Genomic DNA, 20,000 nt, shown 5'->3' with positions numbered 1-20,000 from the left:
TCTCTTTGACTGCGACGAAATTTATTCTCGAAAGAAACGGAGCGTAAGGACGCCGAGGCCGTGGGTTCCCACGTAGCACTAGTACACGAATGCACCTTTTCATACACACAAGACATTAAATCTTACGGATTCCGAAGTGGCTTATTGAATAAACCAAATCAAATCAAATGTCGTTGGTTGCCAGGGGAACTCGGGAAGGACGACCTTGGCTTCGCCTTCCTTTGTGGATGTGTGGAAACGGACGATGGCAAATATGGCGGCAAGGGAAAGAGAAGAAATGTGATGATGAGAACAATGAAAAGATGGTTAAGAAGATGATAAGAAGAAACGGATGGCAAAGAATGAGAGATATTCGGAAAGGAGGAGGAGGAGGAAGAGAAGAATTTACGATAAATTAGATTTTAGTCAAATAATGGAATGAGAAGAATTCCTTTATCGAAAAGGAAGAAGAAAAAAAGAAGAATAGGAGGAGGAAGAATAGGAGGAGGAAGAGGAGAAAGCGAAAAGATGGAATAGGAGGATAAGAAGAATAAGGGGAGGAGGAGGGAAAGATATGGAGGAAGAGGAAGAAAATGAATGCAAGGAATAGGAAATTGAATAAAAGAAAAGGAAGAGGACAAGAAAGAAGAGGAAAAATGAAAGGAAGAGGAGAAGAAGAAGGAGAAAGAAGGCGTAGGAGAAAGAAGAAGACGAGGAGGAGGAGGAAGAAGAAGAGGAAGAGGAAGAGGGGTAGGAGAAGGAACAGACGAGTAGGAGGAGGAAGAAGAAGAGGAAGAGGAAGAGGAAGAGGAAGAGGGGTAGGAGAAGGAACAGACGAGTAGGAGGAGGAAGAAGAAGAGGAAGAGGAAGAGGAGGAGGGGTAGGAGAAGGAACAGGCGAGGAGGAGGAGGAAGAAGAAGAGGAAGAGGAAGGGGAGGAGGGGTAGGAGAGGGAACAGACGAGGAGGAGGAGGAGGAGGAGGAGGAAGAAGAAGAGGAAGAGGGGTAGGAGAAGGAACAGACGAGGAGGAGGAGGAGGAGGAGGAAGAAGAAGAGGAAGAGGAAGAGGAGTAGGGGTAGTAGAAGGAACAGACGAGGAGGAGGAGGAGGAGGAGGAAGAAGAAGAGGAAGAGGAAGAGGAGGAGGGGTAGGAGAAGGAACAGACGAAGGCAATCAGAGACCATTAGACTTGCATAGCGGCGTCCTTTCGACGCCCTTCACCAGCCCGACCACTTAAGCTGCCATAACTTACCAATGATTCGATTAGGCTTAGTCCAACTGCATCTCGATTTGGTTAGACGCCGCACGCCATCTCGCTCAGCATGGTTTCACCTAGGATGTCTTCCACTACGCTCGGTGTAATGTTGTTTTTGGGGGCTGTCTGCTTCGTGTATCACAGTCCTGATCTCTTTTGATCTTGTTCATTTATATATATATAATATATATATATATATATATATATATATATATATATACATATATATATATATATATGTATATATATATTATTCTTAAGAATAGTGGGTTTGTTCGTTTTTTTGTTTGTTTACTTTTGAGAGTAGTGGGTTGGTTTTGATCGCATTTTTACATCTCATTTACTCATGTTCGAGTCCTAGCACGTAGGGCAAAGGTGAAGATGTTGGTTGCAGCCCAGGTCCTCTTGTTATGAAATCTTTACCCTCTTTTTTCAGAGCACGTGATCGTAAGTGCAAATAATTAGGTCAAACTGTAGATTTCTGAGAACATATTTCTCAGATAAATTCCTATTATTGTTATGGGTCTTTGGAATTGTTTGGTGGAAAAGTCCCGATATTTTAGCCACATCTATAAAACGACCCTTAATCACCACTGATCACCCCTAATGGGTGATCAGTAATTTCATGAAATTGGTGCACATCTCAGTGAGGACATAACTCCAAATCTCAACAAAATTTTATTTACGAGCAGTAGACGACGTCGGAGGGGTTACCCCCTTACGAGCCGAGTTGCCAGGCGATTCTATTCTTAAAAAAGAACTCACTTTCACTTTGTTAATGGCTTGATTGAATGCTTTGGACCAAGAGTTTTCTTTAGTGATTTTATCATGGAAGCTGCCAGGCGATTTTGCTCAGTTTTGGAAAAACCCATCAATGGCTCAAAGACTATTTCGATTTTCACTTCTAAACACAATACGGTCCTGTTAGCCTCGATCATGATCAAGAGTAGAGGACAGACCCAAGCTGCCGCCAGGTGATTTTATTAAACAACAGAGGGTTGATCCCATCATCACGAATTTTTTTTCGAAACCGAATAAGATAACTTGACGCCGGCCAGAACAACATCAGTAAAGGCATGACTATAACATACATACATACATACATACATACATATACTAAGGCTTTTTCCCCCCTTCCATGGGAGGTAGCCAAAAAGGGAAAGGCATAAAAACACTCCCACCCATTTCATCCCTAAATTCACTCCACACCCCTATGACTATAACAATGAGGTAAAAAGTCCTGCCAGAATCCAGAATCCAGAATACTAGAATACCAGAAATAAGATAATTGGCGCCGGCCAGAGCAACATCAGTAAATCCATGACTATAACGAGGTAAAAAGTCCTGCCAGAATCCAGAAATCCAGAATACCAGAATCCTCTGTAGTCCGGCAGGACAACATGGTTGTAAGCGTCATTACAGCCAAAAGGGGTTTGTTAACGAGGATCATTACTTAGCTTCATAAGGAGGAGATGAGGGCGGTTGACGCCGGGTGGTGGGAAACGGGTAACGGGGGACGGACTTCCCGCGACCCGGAGGACTTCGCCGTCCTGCTTGACTTGACCACCACGCTCGAGACCCCTTCTGGGCCACCACAGACACCAAGTACTCAAGTCCCACCGAAGGACCAGGTGGAAGGGGACGTGGGACTTGGCCGTGTGGTGTAATGGGATCAAAGGGCGAGTGTCAGGGCTGACACTTCGAGGACCTCTTCACCTCGAGGGTGACAAAGGAGGAGAAGTCTGGAGAGTCGTATCGAAAACCACCGACAACCCCCGTAAGCTCCCGCGATGAAATGGAACGATCGCGATCCTCCACACACAGGCAAAAAATAATCATGCATGTATTCACACTCTTACCCATGACATGTGTACGTATATATGTATATATCTCCCACTGTATTATATAATATACAAATATGTATATATATATGTATATATATATATATATATATATATATATATATGTACATATACACATATATATATATATTTATATATATGTATATATATATATAGGTATATATACATATATATATACATATATATATATATATATATATATATATACATATATATTGTGTGTGTGTGTGTGAATGTGTGATCATATATTTAGCTTTTATATGACCTCACCTATTTTTCTTGCTAGAAATCATGTGGTGATACAAGATAATGAGGTGTAAAGAAAGAAGTAAAAAAAAAAAAAAAAAGTGTTAATTGTTCTAGATATGACCGAGCTATTACTCATATATCACTTTATTTCCATTTAACTCTCGAAAATGCAGCATGGGAGCGAGAATGGGACTGCAGATCTTAAAGCGACTCTTCGAAAAAGTCTGCAGTTTCCCTTCAGAACCCGCCCAATGCTCATCGAACTCGGCTCAGATCGACCAAGTCTCCTTTGGACTTGGTTCCATTTGGCCATAAGTCCCATTTAACCCCCCCAACTCCGGCGTTAAGTCTCATTATACGAAAGCCAGGACCTATTTATGTGACGGGTCTCGTTTCGTTAAGTCTTATTCAATAGCGTATCAAGTTTTAATAAGACCTATAACAAGACCCATTCATAGCCTGGGGATCTCGTGACGTCACAATGTCAAATTTAATGGTGATTATGCAGATTGCCAATACGGGCTGGCAAGTATGGTAATGTCCTGACCACAAGAACAAGTTTTGCTTTTTTATTTCTTTGTTTCGGGCTTGTCGTGTCGCTTGATCTGTCGTCGTCGAGGCGGCCATGGTCGGGGCTGGATGCACGAGTTAGTGTTAGTGTTAGTGTTAGTGTTAGTGTTAGTTTTAGTGTTTGTGTGTGTGTGTGCGTGTGTGTGTGTGTGTGTGTGTGTGTGTGTGTGTGTGTGTGTGTGTGTGTGTGTGTGTGTGTGTGTGTGTATGTGTGCGTGCGTGTGTGTGGGTGGATGTTCTTGTGGATGTTTTAAAGGGGAGAGAGATAGAGATAAAGATAGATAGGTAGATAGATAGAGCGAGAGAGAGAGAGAGAGTGAGAGAGCGAGAGAGAGAGAGAGAGAGAGAGAGAGAGAGATAGATAGATAGATAGATAGAGAGAGAGAGAGAGAGAGAGAGAGAGAGAGAGAGAGAGAGAGAGAGAGAGAGAGAGAGAGAGAGAGAGAGAGAGAGAGAGATAGAGAGAGAGGGGGAGGGAGAGTGGGAGAGGAGATAGGGTGGGAGGGAATAGGAGGGAATGGGAGGGAAAGAGAAGGGCAGGGAGACATAATGCCTCCCCCATTGTCAACATTACCACCTCCTAGACGCAGATCACCACATCACCAAAAAAAACAACAACAACCCTACATCCTATCTTGAATTTGATGTATTAATTAGTACATCTTGATAAGCTTATACTTCCTGATCACTAATGTGTTATTTATTGACCAACAAGAATCTTGAGTACTAAGAACTATGAGAGTAATGGGAATTGTATACAAAGTGTTATTCATATATGTAGTTAAGAAAACAAAAATCTAAAATCTTTACTAATATATATTTGACATTGAATATATTCCACACGTAATTAATGAACAACTAAATGAGAGATATCGTTTCTTCATTGGCAACGAATTACTGCGACAGGGTTTTGTGTCTTTGGTGGCAGACTCTAAGAGCTCACAATTCATCAGAAAATGTCGAGGAACGTGTTCCCTCGACTGCACAAGCGGAGGAAGTATCCTGTAGAAAGTGGCCACCCGCAAGTAGAGGGTAATTGTTCGAAGTAAAGCACCCAAGACTGGCTTACTGGGCTGGTGCTGGGTTGTGGGACTTAAGCAACGTAGGAGGTACATTTGCCCAGGATAGTTCTAGCGTTTACAAATAAAATTCGGTGTCATGATGATGCAAATAACATGTTCAGTCATAATGGGAGACATTTGTTCCTTTCTGTACTTATGTCACGCTTAAAGTACCTATAGCTTATAGAATTTATTTTTTAATATGCGTATTGGCATGGACAGGATAAAGAAAATATAGTATGATGCATAGACTGATCAAGCCGTGGCGTTCATAAGGTGGAGTCATGGTAACATATACTAGGTATTATCTAAGATAAGACAAAGAAAAATGGATTCATTTGATATGAGAACTTACCATAGACTGACCTTAGGTGAGGCCAAGTTTTTTTTAAGCATATACATATACATATACATATACATATACATATACATATACATATACATATACATATACATATACATATACATATACATATACATATATATATACATATATATATATATATGTATATATATATATATATATATATATATATGTATATATATATATATATATATATATATATATATATATATATATATTACTGCACAAGAATAACGCAAAGAAAAGTCATGGCTAATAGGAGGAAAGAATATCAAGTTCTCATAATATGACGCGACAATTACCTCCACTCTTGTCTGATTCAGTGGTTGGTAAGTGATGCCGGATGTATGATCTATCTATTAGCTTACACTGTTGCATCATGGTGTCAATGACCACCAAGTCCCTCCAAGTAATTCATGCCATGGTGCTATAATTGCCTAATTGTTAACAACCCACAGATCCATAACAGCCATAACAAACCAACTGGTACAGCAGGTATAAGTGGAGGCATCTGTACACAGACATCTGTAGGAGGAAGAACAGGGGTAGTTCCTGAGGTACACCTTGATGGGGTGGTGGTGTCTCACCACCAAGAGGACAAGAGCGGCAGGCTCGAACAATGGAACCGGCACCCTAGGTGGTGCCTAGGTGTGGCCAATGTGGTGTGTGGTACACCGCATGGCGAAAGGCCAAGTCTCTGAGTGCGAGCTCTTTTACACCTCAAGATCGCGGTCGGAAGCTTAGCGTCCCTTCCTATATCTTCCACCTCGATGAAGCCCCTCCCCCCTTCCACCTTCCCTTCCCCTTGCCCCTCCTTCACCCCATACCACCGTCTCTAGCCTCTCCCCCTCTCCTCCTCCTCCTCCTCCTCCTCCTCCTACCTCCACCTCTCTCCTCCTCTTCTTCCTCCCCGTCCGGGTTTCCATCCCTCTTTCCAACACCACTTATCTCCTCTGATTTTCACCGCGATGCATGCCTTCCCCGTCTCTCACCGACTCGTCCCCGCCTACCCCCCCTCTCTCTCTCTCTCTCTCTCTCTCTCTCTCTCTCTCTCTCTCTCTCTCTCTCTCTCTCTCTCTCTCTCTCTCTCTCTCTCTCTCTCTCTCTCTCTCTCTCTCTCTCTCTCTCTCTCTCTCTCTCTCTCTCTCTCTCTCTCTCTCTCTCTCTCTCTCTCTCTCTCTCCGTCTGTCCATCAACCTTTATCATTTAAGAACCAAGTACTTGTATACAGTTCATACATTTACTGTCTCCACCTCTTGTCTCAAGGAAGAGTCCGAAAGAAAGTAACCAAAGAAGAAACTCGTGGAATCCCTGGTAAACACTTAAAAAATATATAAAAGTTCCATATTCTCTACTCACTTCGTACCAAAGCAATACCACTAGTTTCATGAACTAGTTATTCCTCCTCATGAACAAGAGTTCCGCTTGTTTCTCGTACAGTGAAAGTTGTGTAAATCTAATGTGCTTGTCATCCTTAGCTCAAATCTTTCGTTTGCTCCCAATTGCTTCTCTGTTCCCCCTTTCCTTCGTTTGTGGTCGCACGGATGTGTGATACGGACCCGAGTCACGTATTCTCTTATGATTGGAGTTATATTATCTCCTCACAAAGAAGAATGTTGGTTTTTCTTAACTTTTACTATCGCTTTGTTCTGGTGCTCTCCGAAGATCCAACCACCTTTATCGATGGTATTCTTAGAAAAAAAAAAATTCTTATATAAATCTTAAATGAATTCTTGGAAGGGAAAGATTTATAAAAGGAAATATTTTTTAAGAATACCACCGTAAGATTCTTCCCTTATAAGGATTTACATAAATTTTATATAAGATTTTTTATTTTTTTCATTTTTTATTTTTATTTTCTATTTTATTTTTTTACTATTATTTTTCTAATACTACCGATACTATGACTCTGTGTCTTAGGCGCAAATTTTTCACTACGAATAGAAACGTCGATTATTTGCACCGATATAAAATATTCTTACGTCTCTACAATATATATGGTATTAAATGGCCAGTAGATTATATATGGAAAATATATAATCAGTATTATCAATTATGATAGCTACTCAGGAAATATTAACAATGTTAAACAGTAAAAACAGGAGCCGGTAAGATCAAGCCGGTAGGTCTGGGCTAATGATAATGAATAGACCACACGTTGAATGGGTTTTCAAACTCATGTACTTATATCCATAAGGGTACGTTCACGACTTCCAGTGATTACGCCATTACGCAAATACGCAATGTGTTGTTTGTTTCTTTTAATATTTCTTCTAGGCTGATTCTATAGATTATTCGTAAAAAATATGATTTAGTAGATTAGACAATATCATAAACATTTTTGATTGGTAGTTATAGAAAATATCAAAACCTTTCAATTGGATTTTTTTTTTTTGCGGGAATAATCAGAAATGTGATATCAGACATGGCACAAGGATTAAGATATGAACAGATAAAAAGATAGAATGAAATAGAATAAAATAAAATGAAATAGAATAAGATAAAATGCACTAGAATGAAACAAGAAAAGATGAAATAAGATGAAATAAGATAAATTGAAATAGAATAAAATAATATAAAACAAAATTAAATAAGATGAAATAGAATGAAATGAAATAGAACAAATTAGATGAAATAGAATAAGGTAGATAAGATAACATAAGATAAGGTAAGATAGAGTGAAATAGATTAAGTAGATCAAATACAAATAGTAGACCATAAGTAGATTAAATACATAAGCAAAGTAGACCACTTGGAAAAAGGAAACTAACGAAGCAGAGCGCTTTCGTATATTACATCTTCAGTGCAACACTTGTTGCACTGAAGATGTAATATACGAAAGCGCTCTGCTTCGTTAGTTTCCTTTTTCCAAGTGGTCTACTTTGCAAAAGTGAACACACGTACCCGTGTTCTTATTAGCATTAAATACATAAGTAGATCAGATACACTTTAGATCAAAGTACATAAATAGATCAAATAATATTACTGGACCATGGGTCCTGTCTATATCCCTACACATCTTGCTTCTTCCTCAACCCAAATCCTTCTCTCTTCCGCAGACACAGATTCCCCTGGCCCGGAAATCCGGTCACCGGTCGAGTCCAGCGGCGACTGTCCGGAAGTGACGCCCTCACCCACTGAACACCACGAGGGCGGTCCCGACCCACTCGATGCCGACAAACCTAGGAAGGTGAGAAATGTATGAGATCGTGATTTCCTTTGTTCTATCATAAGATCACTGAGTGTTTTTTTTTTTTATGTATAGACACAAACTTCAACTTTTATGTGTTAAGACACAAAGGTTATTTTTTTCTTGTATAGACACAAACTACTGGTTTTATGTGTTAAGATACAAATGTTAATTTTTACGTGTATAGACACAAACTTCAACTTCTATGTGTTAAGACACAAACGTTAATTTTTACTTGTATAGACACAAACTTCAACTTATATGTGTTAAAACACAAATGTTATTTTTTTCTTGTGTAGACATGAAATTCAACTTTTATATGTTAAGACACAAACGTTCATTTTTACGTATATAGAGACAAACTTCAGCTTTTATGTGCTAAGACACAAACCTTAATTTTTTCTTGTATAGACACAAACCTCAACTTTTATGTGTGAAGACACTAACGTTAATTTTTACTTTTATAGATACAAACTTCAGTTTTTATGTGTTAAGGCACAAACGTTAATTTTTTCCCTGTATAGACACAAACTTACACTTTTGTATGTTAAGACACAAACGTTAATTTTTTCTTGTATAGACACAAACTTCAACTTTTATGTGTTAAGACACAAACGTTAATTTTTTCTTGTATAGACCCAAGCTTCAACTTTTATATGTTAAGACACAAACGTTAATTTTTCCTTGTATAGACCCAAACTTCAACTTTTATGTGTTAAGACACAAACGTTATTTTTTTCATGTATAGACATAAACGTCCAGTTATGTGTGTATAGATAAAAACTTTTTTGTGAATAGGTGCAAACGTCAACTTAAACACGACGAACTTCAATTTTCTACTGTTCCTGTAAATGTTAAACTATAATGAGTTACGTGTTAATTGTAATCTTGTGGTCAGTAATTTTAATTAACTAACTATATCATGACTTTATTCACATAAATATTTCATTATAATGTTCTCCAAATCACAGATGATTTCTATTTCTAAATCAATTTGGCAACAGAATAACACATTTATAATAAGTATACAAGAATACAGTACTGCATGAATATAATTGACGAATTATCTAATCATAAATTTTTATCGTTGATAAAAGCAGATTAATCTATCTCTAACTTCTAAAAGTTGGTGGCGTAATCGGAACCGCGCTGGTTTCGCATTCGCTAAGCTCTGGGTTCGAATCCCGCACTCCTCTCCGATTCCCACTAGTGACTGTTACCTGCCTTAGCAGCCTAAGCACACAGGGCAAAGGTGACAGCTTCACCCTCAGTTACGTGCCTTTTGGCGTGGGCTCCTCTCTACCCTCTAGCTTCTAAGGAGAAGATAGCAGTTCACACACGCGCGGACATAATTATCATACACGTAATATACCAGTACCTACCAGTCCCCGGGATTTGAATCAGGGCTGGTCTCTTTCATGAGGAACGAAGTAGTACACAGGACACTCGAAATGCAACAACTCACACCTCGGCTCGACTAAGCCACATAGTTTGATACGCAGTTTGAAGCACAAAGTCTGTGTCTCATTACATGGATGCGGACCTTCAACTCCTGAACGGCGACGCGGGCGCTCTCGCTAAACTGCTGAGACTTCTTGTCGTGGGGTAATTTACACTCGGAGGTTCAGGCACACTAGTGTAGCGTTGCACTGACCTCCTTCAACATGGCGGCGCACCTCAGATTGCTTTTCCACCAATCAATGATGCGGGATTTTTGGTCGACTAAGAATGCTTTGTCCTGAGTCCCTCTATCGGTTGAAGAGAAATGTTCGGTAGTAACTGGAAACAGACCTACAAAGCAGGCCACATTAATGAAAGTGTTAAAGTATCGTTTGGTTCCGAATGTTAATGAAACGAGCTTACCTGGTGAGACGTTCTCAAGTGGGTATTTGTACTGTCCTTATGTCTCTTAGTGTCCTTTGTTGCCCTTTATACATAGATTCCTTTGTTACTACCCCATACCAAGAATGCCACCCTCACAGTTGCACTAGAATTGCGTCTAACACCAATGCTACTCCGAAGGCGCCACAAGCGTAAACGTAATTACATTTGTATTAGTTATAACATCTTGTACCTCATTCTAATACTAAGTCATTCGTTTTGCTTTGTAAACAAAAGACTGATCCAATGCTTCTACTATCAAGATCTCTCATATTTCTTCCTTCGAGTTGCAGTATAATGAATAAGAGAGAAAAAATATGCTAAGGAATAATATATGAAAATGTAATATTACTCGTAGTGCCAACAACTACAACAGTTGTACGACGACTGACCATGGACCAACTTTACTCTAGATGGCGACCGAGCGTTCGCAACTCGCGTCTAATGACCTCTAATGCAAACTAAGCAACATTGCATGTAATTTGCCGGACACAAAGGTTTGCTGGGCACACGACGCCACGTTTCATAACTTGTTTCGAAGTCTGCGAGTATGTAATCGACAACTCGCGTAGTTTTCGTCATCGTCGTCGTCGTCGTCGTCGTCGTCGCCATCGTCCGTGAATTGGATTTGACGATACACGAGCGAGGCTGAGTGTTGCTCTCTGTCATCTGACCAAACTCCGTCATTACTCTTTCAACAACTTCTGCCGAGATCGTGAACTATACGTTCATGTTGTTGTTGTTAGAAATGCACCCTACACTGTATTTCTTGCTTCTCGGTCATGACGCTATTCCTCACCGTTGATAACATTTCCTTCCATACCGAAGACTGAACAGTGAGTATAGTGATAACAGTGACTATGATGATGTCAGTTTGTGTAGACAGTGAAGCAAGACTAATATTTCGAATGTTACTTAAGCAATCGGGATTATGCTAGGAACCTTTGAAGCCTTGATGGAATCAACATACATTAATTTTAAACCATCGCCACCTCAATATCAGACAGAGCAAAATCTTTAAGGTTGTCTCGTTGATTAATTATCAAATGGGTAAAGTACATACAGACTGATGCAATATTCTGAGCTTCTTCGCTGTAGTGGCACCCCAAGCAACGACTTCTATATATTTTGTACTGGTTAATAATTTCATACAGTTTTGTTCAGATAGGGGTCAATAATGAGCGAGGTCTCATTTTGGCCCGACAAAAAAAAACTTCAAAAATTACTCGAATCAAATTACATAGTGAGTGTCATTACCACAGACAAAGCATGAAGACCAATATTCATTGTACAAACACATAATACTAACCCTAATGATGTCTGAATAATCAAATTACATTTCTTGTTCCCCATTCAATAACATTTAGCACCACTACGAACGTCTTTCTAAAAAAAAAAAAAAAAAAAAAAAAAAAAAAAACACCGAATGGCCTATGGGGTCAACCAGTGGCCGTTGGCGGTTTCTTGGGGGGCACGGCTCTCCTGCAAGAGAGAACTGGATCAACGTGTTGATTGACTGCTCCTTCTCTCACTCCAGGTGCGTCGTTCCCGCACTACCTTCACGACGTACCAACTGCACCAACTGGAGAGAGCCTTCGAGAAGACACAGTATCCAGACGTCTTCACGCGAGAAGAGTTGGCCATGCGTCTCGACCTGTCCGAAGCCAGAGTACAGGTGAGTTCGGTGACGTCTCCTGTAGCGCCACAATAAAGGTGGCGATACTAGCTTGTTCCTCTCTTTGAAAGGTTCCTTTGGCCTTTTTACCACGCTGACGCTTCCTGTCCTCCTTCACACCTCAGATGAAGAAGATCGTTTTGTGTTTGGTCAAACAGAATCCACAATAGGAATGAGACCCTCCATGGTAAAGAATCGAGACGGTTTTGACCGTTGGGTTTAAACCAGGTTTCAAAAGGTTTCTTAGAGGTCTTTAGATGCTTGTAAGGGGTATTGCAAATTGGAAGCTAGTAGTAGTTTGTGGATGTCAAACGATCTTATTCGGTATTCATACAATACCCAGGAAGCAAAGAATCAGAGTTCCATAATCAGGGAACCTATCACGGGAAAGGTTAAGAATCTTCGTCTCGACCCTGTAGCGATGGGGTTGGCTGGGTGACACGCTAATTACATGACGCGTGCGCACGTGCTCTTATTCGTAAACACGACCGTAAATGATGCTATGATGTGTCGTGATGAAGGCGTCCAAACACAAACGCAAACACAAACGCAAACACAAACGTAAACAAACGCAAACACAAACGTAAACACACACGCGCACACACACGCGCACACACACGCGCACACACACATACACACACGCATACACACACATATACACACACACATACACACACATACATTCACACATACACACACACATACATACACACCTACATACACACATACATGCACACATACATACATACATACATACATACATACATACATACATACATACATACATACATACATACATACATACATACATACATACATACATACACATCTATTTATCTATTTATTTATTTATTAATTTATCTATCTATGTATCTATCTAATTTTTTTCCACATCCGACCTAGTTATGGACCAAAAGGTCTCCTGTCGGCATGTTCCGCCTTTATAATCCTTTGTAATCCTTTGTAGAGACACTTGATCTTAGTAGGTTAAGTTCTTCGGCCTGTTCTCGTACATTCTTACTTGCAAACTGCCAACTCCGACGCACAATCTTGTTTACTGTACTACATTCTACATGGAAACACATAACAATCTCATTACATTCGCATAATCTGCAAACGCTGGGTACAATGTCTTCCTTTTTATTCTTTCTTTTTTTCGTTATTAGATCAACAGCTTCTGAATAGACTTGATTATTTCATCTCTAGAAACTTCCAATCTCTGACTTGACTTTATCACGTCTCTTAAGGAAAGATGCAATAAGAATGACGAGAGCAAACTAAGCAAAGGTTTTCTTTTGCATTCGAATGTACTCGTATATCCAACTTTGTGGACACCACTGTATCTTTATGTATTTTTTTCGTTTTCATGTTAATCTATTTCATTGATGAAGGAAAGGATGCGAAGGAAATGTTTTCATTATCCTTCTTGTGTAAACCATGTTACTGGAGTATACGGAAGAGATTGCTCTCAAAAAATGATAATCGAGTTAGCACTATTATAACTAGATATTTTACTAGATTAAATTAGTTACTGTTAACACATCAGCTACTATAATGATTATCAATATATTCAATAATCATATCAAATGATAATAAACGTTTGTATTAAAGGCCGAAATAATAATTCAGTATTATCAAAATTAACTTCATCACCACAAGTTTGATTCAAGATGACGCCGGGTAATTTAACTCTGATTTGTGGCCATCATCGTCTTGAAGGAACAAAGACTATTTCTTCTAGTGATTCCTCAGCAACAGTAGAATAGTTTAAAACTTTTATTCTAGCGAACGCTATAGAGATTTATTCCGCTGAGGGACTCACTGGAGTAAGATAATGATCATTTCGATTAACTTCTTATAGTTCATATGTATTCTAACCTGGATGACTGCAGACGTTTCTATTCGTCTTTGGGGATGTGGCCTTAGCAAAGTATCAAGCATCAAGATAATAAATTTATTATCACAGAAATATGTGCTAAAGTCTGGGTTGCAAAAACGAACATTTGAAATAGAAATACAAATGAAAGTAAATGGTATATATATAAATATATATATATATATATATATATATATATATATGTATATATATATATATATATCTATATATATATATTTATATATATATGTATATATATACATACATACATATATATACATATATGTACAACACTGAATGGGTCCCAGTGAACAGATATACATTTTTATCAACCACAATACACTTTATTTCTAAGCCATCAAGATCGAGAGACTTGAGGAGGCCAACATGCAGAAATTGAAATGTGGTACAGCCAAGGACTCGGATTTGTGCTTGCACGTGACAAATGTTAGTGATGGCGCAATTGGTTAAATCACTAATACTTGTCACGTGCTAGAACAGGTTCGAGTCTTTGGCTGTAATATATATATATATATATATATATATATATATATATATATATATATATATATATATGACGAGAGAAGAAAGGAATATACATTAAACAGAGCCGAAAATCTGAACTGTATGTCTCGCAATAACAAGGCTAATACTAATGACACTGGTAACGATGACAATTTCCGTAAATTAGGGCAATTATAGGAACCCTTGCAAAGGATGTAATTACAGCGGTAGTGATATCAAAAAACAAAAGAAATGCTATCACTTCCAGTGTTATAGTCATGGAGGTAATTGTAGTAGTCAACAGTATTAGTAACTTTTATTATCATTTGTAATTCGGGATAACCACAGCAAATTCATCAATACCCTGTTAACAGGGGCCATGCATGCATAACCAGCCCTGATTACCACGGTCCTTGTCACCAAATAAGGCATTAAAGACCGTCCACAGCTTAATGTGACATAAACAGGACCTCTGTGGCTCTGGGGAGGGGGTCACTGGAGTCCTTATGACAGCGCGCCATAAGGACCGAAACGCCTTGGCGCCGGACCTCCCTGAGGCGGTGAGAGGGGAGGACGGTCAGGATAGGGGGAGAGAGATGATGTGGGAGGGGGAGGAGGAGGAGGGATGGGAGGAGGGAGGTAAGGGGGAAGGGAGGGCGTCAGGAAACAAAACCAGGAACCCCCTTTCCCCCCCCTCTCTCCCGAGGGATGGGTGCAGTGGAGTTTGGGGGGTCTGGTACGTTGGGTGGTTTGTTGTGATGTTTGTGTGAATAAGGTGGGTAAGATTGCACATGTGATAGGTACCAGGGCGATGCAGTGGACACCAGCAGCTGGTGGGTTGTGTTCGCGCAGCGACAAATACAATTACGTGGGGGGAGCCTTGGTTGTGACCACATCAAAATTGCCTCGGCCGCCCTCTGCGTACAAAAAGAAAAAAGCATGCCGCTTTGGACTTTTTTTTTTTTTTTTTTCTTTGGTCTCGCGATAAAACACTTGCGGCCTCGTGGCTATCTGGTTACTTGGTCGTTACTCTCTCTCTCTCTCTCTCTCTCTCTCTCTCTCTCTCTCTCTCTCTCTCTCTCTCTCTCTCTCTCTCTCTCTCTCTCTCTCTCTCTCGGTTTCCCATCATCACTCCTCAGTCTCATCTAGTTTTTTTTTCCTCTTCTTCTTCTTTTCGCCGCCCGCTTCCATTCTTTCCCCCGCCAGATTCTTTGACACTTTTTGACCACCGCCACAAATTACCGCCACCACTCTCCTAGTCCATCGCCGGCCGCTCCTCCTCATCCTGTCCTCCTCGTCACCCTCCTCCTCCTACTCCTCCTCCTCCTCCTACTCCTCGCCCTCCTCCACTTTCTCTTCCCCGTCCTCGTCCTCGTCCTTGTCCTTGTCCTCCTCGTCACCCTCCCCGTCCACGTCCTCCTACTCCTCCTCCTCCTCGCCCTCCTTCACTTTCTCTTCCCCGTCCTCGTCCTCGTCCTTGTACTTGTCCTCCTCGTCACCCTCCTCGGCCTCGTCCTCGTTGTCCTTGTCCTCGTCGTCTTCCTCACATCATCATCCACTTTCTGTACAGACTCCCCTCTTTCCATCGTCACCTTTTCTCCACTTCCCTATACGCTTCCTTTTCCCTTTCCATTCCTCAACTTCCTTTTCCCTTTCCTTTCCTCAACTTCCTTTCCCCTTTCCTTTCCTCAACCCCTCCGCGCCCTCTCATACCCCCGTTTTCCCTCAACATTGCACTCAAGTCTTTTGGTTGGGCAATGAAAGACGAATAATTGGTTCATAATTGGCTGGAAGCTGCCCGGAGGCCTTCTCTAATTGTTAATCACATGTGCGGCTCTCTAGCGGACTAACCGAGGGAAACGGTTACCGTGGAAAGCGGCGGCAGAGAAAACCGGTCTCGGGACGGTGACCGCTGAGGAGGAGGAGGAGGAGGAGGAGAAGGAGGAGGAGGAGGAGGAGGAGGACGGGTTGAGGAGGATTGAGTGAAAGAGAAGGAAGAGGAAGAGGAGGAGGAGGAAGAGGAGGAGGAGGAGGAGGAGGAGGAGGAGGAGGACGGGTTGAGGAGGATTGAGTAAAAGAGAAGGAAGAGGAAGAGGAGGAGGAGGAGGAGAAGGAGGAGGAGGAAGAGGAAGAGGACGAGGAAGAGGAGAAGGAGGAGGTGAAATAGGAGGACGGGTTGAGGAAAATGGGATGGAAGAGAAAGAAGAATAAGAGGAGGAGGAGGAGGTGGAAGAGGAGGACGGGTTGAGGAGGATGGAGTGAAGAGATGGAAGAGGAGGAGGAGGAGGAGGAGGAGGTGGAAGAGGAGGACGGGTTGAGGAGGATTGAGTGGAAGAGAAGGAGGTGAAGGAGGAGGAGGGGAGGAGAGGAGGACGGGTTGAGGAAAATGGGATGGAAGAGAAGGAAGAACAAGAGGTGGAGGAGGAGGAGGAGGATGGATTGAGGAGGATGGGTGGAAGAGAAGGAAGAAGAGGAGGAGGATGGGGTGGAAGAGAAGGAAGAAGAGGAGGAGGAAGAGGAGGAAGAGGAGGAGGAGGAGGAGGAGGAGGAGGAGGAGGAGGAGGAGGAATACGTTATAAGGCAAGAAGAGAAAGACCGAGATGAAGTGTAACGAAAATAAAGAAATGGAAGAAGTGTTTTGTTGGAAAGGTAAGGGTAAAGGAAATGTGTATGAGTAAAGTAAAGGAAAAACATTCCATAAATCATTGAGGTAAGGGTAGAGCGGGGGGGGGGGCGTAGGTAGAAGGAGGGGAGGGGAATGATTTGAGTTGGAATGAAGTGGACTGAAAGCAGGGAAGTAGAACAAACGTTTTGGCTGAAGTTTGAGATCGAGAGATTCTGAAAAAAGTGGAGGACGCGAAAGGAGGTGACGTTATTTAGTGATGATGATGTGGTTTAACGTCACAAACTTCCTCCCTATCAGGAGGCTAGAGCGGTGCCCCTCACAGATGGCTTCATGGCGTGGAATTTAATGAACCATGCCCTTAAGTAGGTAAATATGAAGAAAATAATGAACAAAAAATTGATAAATAGATAATATGATAAATGGATAAACGAATAAATATTTAAATAAATGAATAAATAAATAAATAAGTAGACAAATAAGTAAATATATGAATATATAAATACATGAGTTAATGAACAAATTGATAAAAATTAATAATTCAAACAAACAATCAAATAGATGAATAAATAAATAAGTAAATAAATGAGTAACTACATAAATGACTAAATTATCAAATAGGTGGACAAATAAATAAATGTATAAATAAATAGTAAATAAATAAATTAATAAATATTTAGATAAATAGATATATACATAAACAAAGGTAGAAACAAAGATATTAAAACTGAATTAATAAACAAAGCTTGATTATGCATGAGGAATTGTAAATTTGACGCGCCCATTGAACAACCAAGACGCAGATTTAATCAAGTAGTAGGTAAAACAAGCTTTGACAATCACGTTGTCAACAAATAGAATAAACTTCTCGAAGAGGTGGTCACGTGTACTACAGTTCGAAGTTTGAAGGCTCTGTTGGATAAACAACAAAAGGATATACTGTTATGTCTTTTCAAGTATTTGTCCGTTTGTCTATATATAGTAAAATATTCATATTTTCATAAACACGCTCATCTGTTTATTGATTTACCTCGTCTATCTAAAATTTTATTTTTATTTTTTACATATGAAAGTAATTACTTACTTATTCAAATAACAACCTATCTACCTATACATTAATCTGTTTTGCTAATTTAAGCATTTTATTTTCTATTTGTTATTCTGCACCCTCAATTGTTATAGACTAAAACGTCACTGAATTATGATACTGGAATTTCTGGAAAAAATAAATAAAAATCCCCCCTGTAGCTCTTGCCAGAGATCCTCCTCCCCATATATGTTGTGTTTGTGTTTGTACGTTGCCAGTGCTGAATGATCTGTAAATATGTGTTTGATCGTGTGTGTGTGTGTGGCAGTCTGGGAGAGTAAACTTTCATCTTCTGGAAGACCAAAGCCCAGGGTAAGGGGAGGACTCAGGTTCTGTAGCGTGCAGATGGCTAGCGGCGTGGACAAAGAGTGACGACGACGACGAGTCGGAGGCGAAGTGGGGTAGTCGCACGAAGTATGGAGAGGAGATGGAAGAGGGGAAAGTGAGTCTGAGTATAGAAGGAGGACAAAGAAAAGGACTGGAGGAGGAGGAGGAGGAGGAGTAAGAGAAAGAGGAGAACGTGAAGAGGAAAAGAACTGCAGACAGGGCGAAGGAAAGGTGGTCAAACTGTTACTATTGCTTTATGTGGTCTGAATGCTTGTCAGTGGATGCAGTTGGTCATCGATCCATATTCCTCGTTCTCATATAATAGAAGCAAAGCAGGATATGCAGAAGTATACGTGTATGCATGCTTGTGTGTATGTATGTATGCATGTATGTATGTATGTATGTATGTATGTATGTATGTATGTATGTATATGATATATATAAATATATTTATATTATATAAGATATATGTATGTATGTATATATATATATATATATATATATATATATATATATATATATATATATATATATATATGCATCTATGTGGTAAGAATGGAAATCACACGACATATATATTTATGCATAATTATCTATAACTAATGTATGGATAAACAAAAGAACAGACAGAAGAATAGATGGGTGGTATAAAAGGACACGTGTCTATACAAGGACAATAAATAAAAAACAAAACGACAGAGACAGAGAGTGAGAGTCCCGAGAAGAAGAAGAAGAAGAAGAAGAGAAAGAAGAAGAAGAAGAAGAAGAAGAAGAAGAAGAAGAAGAAGAAGAAGAAGAAGAAGAAAAAGAAGTCAGTGAGTGAATCGAAGAGAGGTTAGGATGAGTGAGGCGACGAACGGAGGCGCAGAGGAAACAGCGGTAGGCATAGAGTATCACCCCGAGGCTGTTAGCCTAGCACGTCAGTAGGTGGAAGGGGGAGCTGGGGGCGATGTGGATATAGGAGGAAGAGGAGGAGAGTGATAAAGAAGATAGAAGGATGGAAATCAAATAATGGAGACAAAAGGGTGGTAATGGTCGATTGAAGAGGAATGGAAGAGGGTTGAGGGGGTGCTGGAGGGAGGGAGGGAGGGGTGGCGAGGAAAAGGAATGAGGAAATTGGAGAACGAGAATGATCAGGAACACATAGAGGGAAAGGTTTTTGGACAGGATTGAGGAAAAATGGAATAAGGCAAGAAGTGGAACAAACATTTAAGTAGACGTAAGGAGATGAAGAAGTAGTTAGACGAAAAAAAAAAAGATACAAAATAAAGAGATACAGGAGTGTTGATGAATATAACAGACATTGAGAGAACGGAGAGAAATCGGGGCTTAGAGACCTGTGAGATATGGAGGTAGAAATAGAGACAGCCGGAGCAAAAGTGAGAAGATCACTCAGTAAGGAAGGATTTAAACAAGATTATAATCAATGTTACTAAGAAACGACAAGGAAATTATTAAGAAAGCATGGCGGCAGACGATTCTGAAGAGAAAGTGCCAC

General features: G+C 40.3%; 1 protein-coding gene across 1 annotated transcript in view; it reads left to right on the top strand.

Moving 5' to 3' along the window:
- The window catches only part of LOC143025948 (uncharacterized), a 99,816-nt gene that overhangs the window by 71,578 nt on the left and 8,238 nt on the right, over positions 1-20,000 (top strand). The window contains exons 3-5 of the mRNA XM_076185930.1: positions 8,399-8,529; positions 11,948-12,085; positions 12,333-12,511. Of these exons, the coding sequence (XP_076042045.1) occupies positions 8,399-8,529; positions 11,948-12,085; positions 12,333-12,511 (448 nt within the window). The remainder of the gene's footprint in view (positions 1-8,398; positions 8,530-11,947; positions 12,086-12,332; positions 12,512-20,000) is intronic.

The sequence above is a fragment of the Oratosquilla oratoria genome, chromosome 6, assembly GCF_046742065.1.
Source record: "Oratosquilla oratoria isolate Oo_2021 chromosome 6, ASM4674206v1, whole genome shotgun sequence".
NCBI classification, from domain to species: Eukaryota; Metazoa; Arthropoda; class Malacostraca; order Stomatopoda; family Squillidae; genus Oratosquilla; species Oratosquilla oratoria.
The sequence above is the reverse complement of the archived record's forward strand: the minus strand, read 5'-3'. Positions and strand labels throughout refer to the sequence as shown.